At 40.3% G+C, this 11,910-nt stretch overlaps 1 protein-coding gene across 1 annotated transcript; it reads left to right on the top strand.

Annotated features, from left to right (window-relative positions):
* The first annotated feature begins 603 nt into the window (after positions 1-603).
* Positions 604-8,797, top strand: tsnax (translin-associated factor X). The gene is made up of 6 exons (XM_085800679.1): positions 604-941; positions 1,686-1,775; positions 1,889-2,003; positions 2,265-2,395; positions 7,283-7,392; positions 8,086-8,797. The coding sequence occupies exons 1-6, from the start codon at positions 926-928 to the stop codon at positions 8,461-8,463; spliced, it is 840 nt and encodes a 279-aa protein (XP_085656805.1). The 5' UTR covers positions 604-925; the 3' UTR covers positions 8,464-8,797.
* The last annotated feature ends 3,113 nt before the right edge of the window (positions 8,798-11,910 follow it).

The following is an 11,910-nucleotide window of genomic DNA, read 5'->3' as shown; positions in this document are numbered from 1 at the left end:
CTGTGTACATTAGCGGGGCCCGTCACTCATCACGATGATAAGTGAAACGGCACTGTGAATGTCAGGGAGGGTGCTGTGCAGAGGCAAAGCGCAAGCTCAAGTTGGCACCAGTCATATGGCACGTACACAGTCTGCAGGAGTCCCTGGAGGAGGGGTTACTGGAGAGAAGCGAGTAATCAGATCAAGAAAGGTTGGATAAAAACATACTTTAATAGCAACAAATGACACTGCCAATCTAGTATGGCAGTCTGGGAGTGACTGGCTGCCCGGTCTACTGAGATGTTACTGAAAATAGAAAGTATTTTGGCTGAAAGGGCGGACCGGTGTCTCTCCTGAGTCCTCACAGAATGAGTTGAACTCATAAATTATCAGCACAGTATCACATGCATGACACTGTAAAAATACAATTATGTTATATTTAAATAAAAGTTAAATATTGGCCTATAGAATACATAGTAATTGTCTCATAGTTAAATTGGTTCCTTTCTGTTTTTATTATGTTTTATCCATCTGATTTCAATAGATCGGGGAAACGGGTGACACAAAAACATTATGCCACGTTCTGCTGTGTTACTACAACTCCCAGGATGCACCGCGCTCCAGTTCTTGCTACGCGTGTAAACAGCGCTGAAGCCCCGATATGAATGAGGTCCACAGGAGTGCCTGTTATTAAAGAAAAAAACACGTTTCTTTTCTAGTTGAAGGACGCTGCTTGGGAGTCGAAAGTGTAGTCAGTGTATTTATTCTAACTGAGGGATGGTCTCACCTCTGATGAAGTGAAGCTGCTTGGACCTGGATCACCTCAGATAGGTGTGAAGCAGGCTGCTACTCTTTGGACGAAACAAACTAAAACAGCTCAACTACAACACGAATAGAGCCCGAAACTGTTCAATTTATTAAAAGGATAAAGGACAACACAGGCAGCATGAGTAAGAGAGACGGTAAGTCCGACTTTTAAGACATAATTTAACATTTTTAGCACAAGGTTTATTGTTGGTAACAGCATGGGATAGCTTTACAGCGCACTAGCTAACAGTGCTACTGGCTGTGTGGCTGAACTGGAGCGAGATTGTGATTGTGAATGACCATAATATTTAACCTGTCGGTTTGTTCTCACTATTGTCACCACATTTTCTTTATTTGTTAGTTATAAAAGTGACCATGTCCCCATGTTGCTCCATGTCTCTGAGCATCTCTTCCAAATTAAACTGTAGCCTACTCATTTTGTTCTCAGAGAATAAACTATTAAAATAATAAGTAAGAAAATGAAAGCTGTGAAACTGTGTCCCTTTCTTAAAATGGATTACAATCATTAGAATCCACCCACATGTGCCAATTTGTGGGTTCTAGTCATATTAACTTGTAATGAACCTGCAGTTTAATTGTTTCGGCTTTAGGTGTAAATTCTGCAGTAATTCTTTAAAAAAAACAGTAGTCGAAATCAACCTCACAAAACCTGAGGTATCCCACGGTTTAGTTGCCACAGTGGGTTTCAGTACCAATAGGCCTACCTGTTTGACTATTTTTAGTCAGAAGTCCAACTGATGAGATCAGAGTAAACTGATCTTCAAAACTGGTGGTGTGGTGCTTTAATTTGTCATGGTCAGTCTAGAGAGAATGACAGCGACTGGAGACATTTAGTTATTAAATGCAAACTGCAGCATCATTGAATTTCTCTGTGTCAGGTGAAGGATGTCCACGGAAAAATGCTGATACAGCACATGACCGTGATGCAAGCGTCAACCCATCCTCCCCTGTCATCGCTGCGTTCAAAGGTAACTGCATCCTCAGCATCTTGATCACGTTTCCCACCTGTGTATCTGCTGTATGTCATGAGTGTTTTGAATATAGTATACATATTAACTAAAGCTTCTTTTCTTTTTAAAAGTTTTTCAGCAGGAGCTTGACACCAAACACGACAAGTACGAGCGTCTCGTTAAGATCTCTCGAGACGTTACCATTGAAAGCAAGAGGACAATTTTTCTTCTGCACAGAGTGACCAGGTATGTACTGTCATAGAAAGGCGTGTTAGTTGGTGCAGTTTAGTGTCAAGTCATATTAAATGAGTAAATTCTGCTCAGTTTGACGATTTATAGTTGACTTACAAAACAGTTTAAAGCTGAAATAAAGCTGTTGCTTTTACTTTAATCTCAGCTACATGTGTATACAATTATATATCTTTCTCATTTGGCTCAATCTACATCTGCCTTTAGATATTGCTTTAGACCTTGTGTTTATTCTGTTCTGTGGGGTTTCTCTTCAAGCGTACCAGATACAGAGGACATTTTGAATGAAGCAGATGGAAAACTGGATGCAGTCAGGCAGAAAATCGGTCAAATTGCCGAGGAGCTGAGGGGAGAGGACATCCATCAGTTTCACAGAGCCTTCACTCCAGGTGGGTTCCTTCACTCAGGTCCAGTATCTCTCATCCTAACCACTGCAGTGTCCTTCTAGTGGGACTCGCCCCATGCGCAGTGAAACCGCTACACTTAGTCCAGAATGTGGCAGCACACATGTGGTCTTGGATCAGCCCAAAGGGCAAATGTCACTCCAGTGCTTATTTACCTCCACTGGCTACTCCATGGCTTCCTGAAATTAATTAAGTCTCTAGTGCCTGCCTCCAGAGCGACTTTAGGTCCCATTCTTTTAAATTCAATCATACTGCCTTGTACATTTTGTCCATTGCAATGAAGAAGCCAGCCATTGTATTTCCACCAAATGTGATGTTGGAACAAGCTCCTAAATAATTTTAGCGCTGGGGCGTCTTCTCTGTCTTCAGGAATCTCCTTAACACTTTGAGAAGAGCACTCATCCTCTCACACTAACATACTGGATCTCTCTGCACCTATTGAATAGATGTAACACTAAACTCAAGCTTTAGTTATATGCCTCACTCATAAATCACATTGGATAGAACTATTTGGCTAAATAACTCTTTTTTTTCCTTTTTTAAAATTGTTTCCTTTTAAAGCAATGATTAATCAAATGATAATGACAAGCTTTGTGTGCATCTGATATAATAACAAAAGATTACCAAAAAATGTTATGGAATAGATATTGAACACATGGGTAAGGTTAAATAACTCTTAAAGAAACATTGTTTCGGTCCTTATAATATTACAGTGTATTGTGGCCATAAGAGTGCACGAAAAAATGTTGAAGGCAAGGTTGTCAGATAAAAAGATACCTTCCTGTTCCACAGATAAAAAGCAAACAAAGGCTGTAAGCTTCAGATAGCCTGAGTATAGTAACCCCTTGTTCATGAAAAGAAGAATTTAGGATAAGTTGGGCAATTCTTAAATTTATATTCCGGTATATACACATAGAAATATGCGGGTGTATTTTAAAGAGCAAATGACAAACACAGCACTGTGGCTTAAGAAAGAAACAGACACATAAACGACTTTAACTAAAGCCACATATTTCTCCACTCATTCATCATAATATTTCAAGATGGACACACTGATTTAAGAGCTGTGAGCTGTTTTTCCACTTCAACTTTTACCTGTAAACTTTGATACTACTGAGCTGTTTTCACTCTTATGTATGACAACCATGTTTCATATAATACACAATATCTTTGCAGCAAGATTCAAGCAAATGTTGGTTGCAGGCTGATTTATTTCTCAGAAGTCTTGTGATATTGGGTTAAAGTCGTGGTCCAGACTGGATCACTTTAATCAGTATATGACTTGATTGAATGTAACCAGTCAGCTGATCCATTTGATATGTAATATTTTTATTTGACAAACCAATGGCAATGGCTTTTAAATAGGCAGAATTAATGATTGAATGAAGTATTTAAAACGACAGCTTGCAGTCTGTTACTGTATTTCTTTAACACAACAATACATTTCTGAATTGACAAATCATGTGAGTTAAAAAGTTAATTACATGGGAGCTTTCTCTTTGCTTGGCTGTTGTCACGCCGATCTCCACTTTTTGCTTCCAATTTATTGTAAAAGTCGCTGATAGTGTGAGAGCATGACCTTGATGCAGGCCTGGATATGATAGACACACCCTCTGATAAAGTTGTTTTCCCACTAGCATCAATATCAGTTTTTGTTAGCGTAGCCAAAATGTCTGCACAGTTTGGAGAAAAACATCAGTCGGAGCGAGGGTTAGCTGTTATCTAGCAGCTGGGGAAGTCATTTTTAGATTGTGGTCACTCAGGAATCACCGCTGCATCCTCTGCGACGTGACCAGTGGCAGTTCCCACCAATTAGACCTTTCTTTTTTTCCCCCATTTTTATCGTCTTTATTAGATTGAGACTAGGCTCGCTGCATGGGCTCTCCAGATAATCTTGGCTGGATGAGAAGTCTCCAGGCGTGTGTAATGGCTTTGCTTTTTTAAAAATATAAAGACCATTAAAGATATTATGGACTAAATCTGAACCCAATTACCACACTGATAACAAGGCAGTGTGGTGCTTTGATAAGCTCTTTAGCTTGACCCAGCTAGCAGCTATAGCACAGTGCAAACACTAGCGCGCTGGTGGGGCTATTCTCTCTGTGGTAAAACATTCAGCTCAAAAAAACTTTAAATCAACTGTGGACATTCATGCATTTGTTTAAGACACTATACTCAGCTTTCCCAGTACAGGAACGTGTCGTAGCATTTCTGCAACCCTTCAAAACAATGAGTATTTAAGCTGTTTTTAAGCCCTCAACTTTTCCAACCACTGTGCCAGTAATACCGTTGTATTTTCCCTGAGTCATTGTTAGACATTATCTGCAGCAACGGTTTTTTCTTGTATGTTTTTTTCTGGGTCTCACTGACCAAAGGTAACTGCTGCTTCAGAGCAAATAACATCAGCAGCTCCTGGCAGTAAATTCAGGAACTGAACTCCGCCTGCTCGCCTCAAGGCCTGTGTAACCTTTTCATGTCATATCCTGTCCGCCTCAGATTGTCGGGTTGTATTCTCTCTAAGCCAGTGTCACAGCTGTGGAGCTACTGGCACTGTTTCAATGTTTGTTGCAGCTTTTTTTTGTTGTTGAGAAAGGTTGTAAAAAATTCTCCAAATAAAGCCCTGGGGCTGGACATAAAGTGTAAGTGATGTATACTATATTCCACACTTACATAGGATTTAGTTTCTGTTCATTTAAAATCCCTGATTCATACTACATTTACCATGAGCCTCTGCGCGCACGGTGAAATTCTTGGACCGGCGCAAGACGGACGTCTTGCCAAGAATGTTTTCATTCATCAAGAGTGAAAGTCAGAGGTTCGAAGACGATCAGATACCGTTGTAGTTCCGACCATAAACGGCGATTCAGCAGCGTTGTTATCATGACCCACTGGGCAGCGTCTGCAAAACCGAAAGTAAGGAAACGCTGGTCGGCTCGCCCAGCGTTTCCACCATTAATTATAACAATAAAATAACGATGGAGACAAAACGATATATTAATCGAAAATGGAGCCATTAACAAATGCGGGTAACGTAGATTCATCCACATTAACATGAGACGTTTTCATAACCAAATACAAACTCCCCGTTGTCCCTTTAAGTTTTTTCTCTATGATGAAATAATCATGACAAAATTAGCAAAAAGTGAATTTCAAGTCAAACTGAGTTCATGCTGCCGGTGCCAGTCTGATGAGTCAAAAGTCATCAGACTTTGACTCACATGTTGCAACTGGTGCAGCAGAGGTACGTCCAGCCTCTAATGGACTCAATCATCTTCTTCCTCCGGCATCATGATGAGCAGCATCACATCAAGCATGTGGAGAAAAAATACACAAAATACACAAAAGAATGTTTGCTTGTTATTATTATCCTAAAAGCCTTTATTCTGCTCTATAAATAATTGATTAATGACTCAAGGCTGTTCAAGTGGGGCCTTGACAAATGGGAGTGTAACATTGGGGCCAAGGTATTACTTATTATTACTTGTACACAGAAGCAAATAGATGCGATGCTTTACTCTACTCACCACGGCCAGAAAACTTGGGAGAACTATCCAGACTCTAGGTGCAGTGCTGGTGCCTTGATAAACAGATTTCTCTCTGTGAACTAAAAATAGACGTGAGATGTGACAAACTTAAAACAGAGTGAGCTGGTAAGAATGTAAACAAACCTCTAGGCAGCACTGAATCCCAATCACAGAAATCTTTCACTTGATATCAAATGAGAAAATATAGTTTTCAGGGCTTAAAAGGCTAAAAGGACAAAGGTTAGATAAATAATACAAAGGGAGCTTGGAGGTTCAGTCAATAATCAACTCCAAAATATACACACACACACACACACACACACACACACACACACACACACACACACACACAAAGGAGTCTATGACCAAGTAATACTTAAAAACAATAAGACAATAATAACAGGAACTGAGGAAATGCTCATAAATTTGCACTAAGGAAACACTGAAGCCTAGAGAGCAACAATAAAGATAGGATGATAATAAATAAAAAAAACTTCAATAGAGGAGTAGAGCGGTAATAAAAACAGTAAAACCTGAAATAAGAGGAAGAAATTTAAAATGAAGACATACTAAAAGAGATATTATTTGAAAGTAAATTAAATAAAAGAGTAAAATAAATACCCCAAAATTAAATTCAGGAAATAACAAAAGGGAAAACTAGTGGAACGGCTTAAAATAAGATAAGATAAGAATTATTTTAAAAATCCCCAAAGGGCAATTCAAAAAAGTAAAGTAGTTAAATAAATTGCGAGAAAATAAATAGATATTAGTACAGATTTAATGTTAAAAAAGTAGGCTGTGAGTTAGCTCATAAATGTTAAACATGGTGGCTTTGGCCCATGTGAAAAATGCTTCTGCAATTGGACTAAAATCCTAATAAGAGCAGTGAAAGTCATTGTGAGTGAAGTGGAGATGAAGCGGATCCTCCTCCCGGCGCTCTGCAGTGCACTGTGGTTAGCTGCAGGGAGATAGGGAGTCCCTTTGAAGTTCAATTGCCGCTCCAAAAGTAAACTTCAGACACAAAGTCTTCCGTCCTGTGATTATTTGATTGTTGTTGACACAGGGCCAGAAAACAAATGAGGGGTCATCTCAACCCACCACAAGAAATGGCCACTGTTGTTCAATCAAAAGACCGCCACAGGAAACAGGTTTTATTTGAATCGTTATCTCCATCTGTGATCTATACCGCACATATACCATGTAGTGTTTACACACGCTCTACGTGCTGCGCTCACTGGATACATAGCCGACCTTGTTTTCATTCATAGTTGTGGTTTTACATTAGTACCTATGGATTCAGCAGCCAGTGGCTTGTGTTAATCAATGTAAATGTGATTTCATGCATTAGGTATCCAGGAGTATGTGGAGGCCGTCTCCTTCCTGCACTACATCCGTCATCGCAGCCTCATCAGCCTGGAGGAGATCAATGCCAGACTGGTGTTCATGAGGGCAGAGAAGGTGCAGTAAAGATGCATACCTTGTTTAGTTTTTAAGCTCACTTTAATTATTCTGCTTTTATTTCTTAGTTGTGGTGTGAAATTTTTAAGAAGTTAACGATTTAAGGAATAGTTTATAATTTTGGGATATATCCTTTTTTGCATTATTCCTCTGTGTTGGATGTCTACACGTTACATAAGAAGCTACAGCCTGCAGGCACAAGGTTCTGTAGTTTTATATTGAGCGCGAAGACTTGGGAGTGGTGTTGATCTTTTCTTCTAACTCTCAGCATGAAAGCAAGTACTGTTAAACGGTCAAGTAATTTGTATCTTCATTTTACTACTCTGTTTTACATTTCCTTTGAAAGCAGTGGCGATGGCAGAATTGGGTGGTGCTATGTACTGCATAAGCATTATGTGTCATTATGTGATTTTATCCAGTCTGGCAGTTATTTTCAGAGACGACGGGTCCCTGCTGATGCACAAAATTGACAAAGAGGCAAAATTGAGTGAACATCAGTATTTCGGAGTAAAAGCATCATCATGTTTGAGAAAAACTGCACTATGTTTGGTTGTTGTTGTTGTCAGAGCTTTTTCCTGTAAGCACAGCTGCACAAAGCGACAATTGCATCTTGGAAATATTTTTGTAGTGTTAGAAAAACAGACTATTTTTGTTGGGATTCACGTGTTTTTTTTTTTTTGCATTTCATCTCAGGGCGCCGCTGAAGCCCAGCCAGCGGGAGCTCAGGTCCTGACCTTCCAGGTCACGCCCTCAGACTACCTGCTGGGCGTGGCCGACCTCACCGGCGAGCTGATGCGAATGTGCATCAGCAGCGTTGGCAACGGCGACATTGACACGCCCTTCCAGCTGAGCCAGTTCCTGCGGCAGATCCACGACGGTTTCTCCTTCATAGGGAACACGGGGCCGTACGAGGTGTCCAAGAAGCTGCACACACTGCGGCAGAGCCTGGGGAAGGTGGAGGACGCCTGCTACACCCTGCGTGTGCGCGGCTCAGAGATCCCCAAACACATGCTGGCCGACGTGTTCTCCAGTAGGACCACACTCATCGACACAGAGGAGGGAGTGGTTTAGTCGTCCGCAGCTTCAACACAATTGTTTATGTTCTTTGCGGTGTCATTGTCCCTCTGAGTTTTGTTCCAGTTTTACTGTTTGTATGTATTTTTAATGGGATTTGCCAGATGTGTCATATGTTACCTAACACGCCCGCTGATTTTGTTTTTATCATTACAATTTAAAAAAAAAACAGTTGTTTTTGTGTTGCAATAGACAATAGATTTTTTTTTCTTGATAGAAATCTGATGACTTCACTTGTTTTGCATGAATAAAAGTTCTTTGCCAAATAAGCCATGATCTCCCAGTCAGTGAGCTGCTTTGATAATGTGCATGTTTATTTTTATTTTTCTCTTTCTGCCCTCCTCTCTCTATCGCACAGATAATCTGTGTGGAGGAGGCACATTTGACAATTACATGTATTGTACGTGCCTATTCTCTGGCAGGCCCACTGGCAAACACACACACACACACACACAACACACACACAGCAACCCCTTGCCTCCTCATTCTATCCTCTTTAAACAATCCTCACCATGCTGCAATGACGTAAATGCAGAATTAGGTTTGGAGCATGCTGAGGAATATTCCTGGCAGAGAACTGATACCTTCCTGCTCGTTCCTCCTCACCTGATGGTGTCAGTTATCTACACCCAGATGGATGCAGAGCAGCAGTCCTCCTGCATAATCTCTTGTCAGCAGCAACAACAGCTCTTATTCATGTTTGCAATAACAGAAATTTTACAGTCAAACCTCAGACAAAGTGTGAGTTTATGAGCCTGGTCATTCAAACCACAACAGTGCTGCCGCTGCAGATCATATCCTGGACAGCAGCTGTGGTGCTTCCTGGGCTGGCACTGCTCATCTATGAAAATCTGTCTTTGACTAATGTCTTTTGACTTAATGGAAGGTTTTCAGTTTTATGTTGGCTCATAGATTTTTATTTTCTCATACCCAGACTAAGGATACTGTATTGTTTTAATGCAGAGGTATTCCATATACTTCCATAGTTTTTCAATGTTATGTAATTGTGCCACCTGGTGGCAAATATTAGTACTGTATTCTTGGGAGGGAATGTACTGCTATAAAAACTAAAAGCCAATATTCTATTAACTGAATTTAATGAAGCACAGCAAATCATTATACTTTACTGCTGTGAAAACATGCCCTATTATTTCATGGAGTTTTGAACATGAGACAGGGAGAGGGAGAAAGGTAGTTGGGTCTTGCTGTTTGTTTTCTTTTTTTATATGAACATCATTAAGTGGGCCAATCAAATTACATATGATGTGTGGGGAGCTGTATGTACTGTATATATCATAGTTTTTAATTGAAAATGAAATCAAATTACAGTCCAACTATGAATAACAATGTTTATTGTGTGGAAGTATAGAGAGCTGCAAGTGTCAGAGACTGTGCAACGGCAAATGAGAAATTCTCCTGAGCTAAGTTTTTAATTGTTGCAGTTGAGTTGTAATTATTGGAGACAGAGAGCTAGCAGTCACATTATTACTATATTGTGGATATGTATGCAAAAACGTTGCTGTTTTAAATAGATACTTGCATTATACAACATTTTCTAAAGGTAAACAACATGCAGATACCAGGGAGCATGTAAAGGAGGAACATTTTAACTATTACTATACTATAATAAATGAAAATACTTGACAAAGGGAGCATGTGGAAACAAAGCCAATATCTACACCTGAGCAAAGTCTGACATCTTCTGGTGAAAGCAGCCACTCTCACTGGTGTAGGCTACAGCTATGGATGAATTAAACAACAGAAGAGTAGAAACATGGTGGAGCACAACACAGACATTTAGAAAATGTCACAGTTGAAAAAAAAAAATCAGCTTGAATTTCATCCTAACTTCTTTTCTGATCAAGTGATTTAGTTGTGACAAAAGCTCCAATGGGCTCTATGCACAGCTCCACTACTTCCTGAACTTAATGCTGCTCCTTTGTTTCCTGTCTTACATTATTGGACAAACTGATTAATCCAGGTGTGTCTGTGCAGTCACAATGGCCAGACACACCTGGATTAATCAGTTTGTCCAATAATGTAAGACAGGAAACAAAGGAGCAGCATTAAGTTCAGGAAGTAGTGGAGCTGTGCATAGAGCCCATTACTCCACAGACCCTGACAAACACACTCACTTTCTGACTCCATGCAGGGCTGTTGCTAGAAATTTTGGGCCCCCTTAAAGAATAATAAAGTGGGCCCCTACCCCCTAACTTTTTTCTTAGACTACGTATGTATTATTATTTTTTATTTACCCTACTTTGTTTTGATGCTAATGCAGCATTACTATGAGTATTAGTCAGGGTCTTATGCAGAATAAATCAGTCATACAAAGATTAGACCAGCGTTTCTCAAACTTTTTTCAGTCAGGGCACCTTTCAAAAGTGCATAAAATCTCACGGCACCCCTGTGTAAAATATAATTCAAAATGACACTGCATAGCCTAAATGTAAATGTCCTGTTTATTTAGACGGGACAGTATTACAGTATTTATGCATAGGTGCCTCTGTAGCCTACATATGCACACACACGCACACAATAATCCGCAATGTGAGAGGAAGAGAGAAGGTCTACATGCGCGCAGGCACGCGTTCACATGAATATCCATTTTTAGCCGTAGCTGCTAGTTTAATGATAACTTTCTCAGTGACTTTTCTCTAGCGCGTTTCCCATTTCCCATGAGGCTTTGCGCCATTCTACAATTTAAGAACGAACAAACATTGCTGGTTATTTTATATGTTTGGTCATGAATGTTCAGTTATATCTGAACAAAAAGAATTAGATAAAGACAGGAGGCTAAACAAAAATCATTTAGTAGTCTGGATTGATGAGAGTCTGCGTCACTATCGCAACCATGAGTGAGATGTAAAAAGATAAGAAGTGGTATAAATAATGGTTGGACTGTTTCCATTAATTAATTCAAGGAAACCTTGAAGATTATCATGAGAACATGATTGACTTACATTAGCCTTAATTCTCTGAGGCTGGTCATAGAGGCCGCATAACCGCGCAGGGCAACCTGTTCACTGGAGCATATTGGCTGGGCGGCCGACTGGGAGATCTCCTGGTCGTCCTGATAGCCATTCCACAGCTGGTATATACATATATATATACATTTCAACTCTAAGCGCTCTGAGCGCAGCAACAAAAAAAGGAAACTCCGACAGCTTTTTTCCGAGCTCCATAGGATCTGAATGGAAAGTAGACGGTGGACACGGCCCCTTTGCACATATAAAGAGAATGTATTCTATGAAATGTCAGAAGAGGTAGCCTATTTTTTTCACGGCACCCTTGACGCAGTCAGAAGGCACCCCAGTGTGCCGCGGCACCCACTTTGAGAAAGGCTGGATTAGACTATACTGGGGTTTTTTGTGGCCCTACTGGGCGCTGGGCCCCTAGAATTATTATCACCTTTCTCCCCTATGCAACGACCCTGCTCCATGC

This window comes from Trachurus japonicus, chromosome 15, assembly GCF_045865225.1.
Source record: "Trachurus japonicus isolate A0001 chromosome 15, Traja_1.0".
NCBI lineage: Eukaryota > Metazoa > Chordata > Actinopteri > Carangiformes > Carangidae > Trachurus > Trachurus japonicus.
This window is presented reverse-complemented; position numbering and strand designations above follow the sequence as displayed.

Coding starts and splice junctions, on each gene's coding strand:
- tsnax (XM_085800679.1), top strand. Junction 1,776..1,888: donor TGTCATCGCTGCGTTCAAAG/GTAACTGCATCC, acceptor TCTTTTTAAAAG/TTTTTCAGCAGGAGCTTGAC. Junction 2,004..2,264: donor CTTCTGCACAGAGTGACCAG/GTATGTACTGTC, acceptor TTTCTCTTCAAG/CGTACCAGATACAGAGGACA.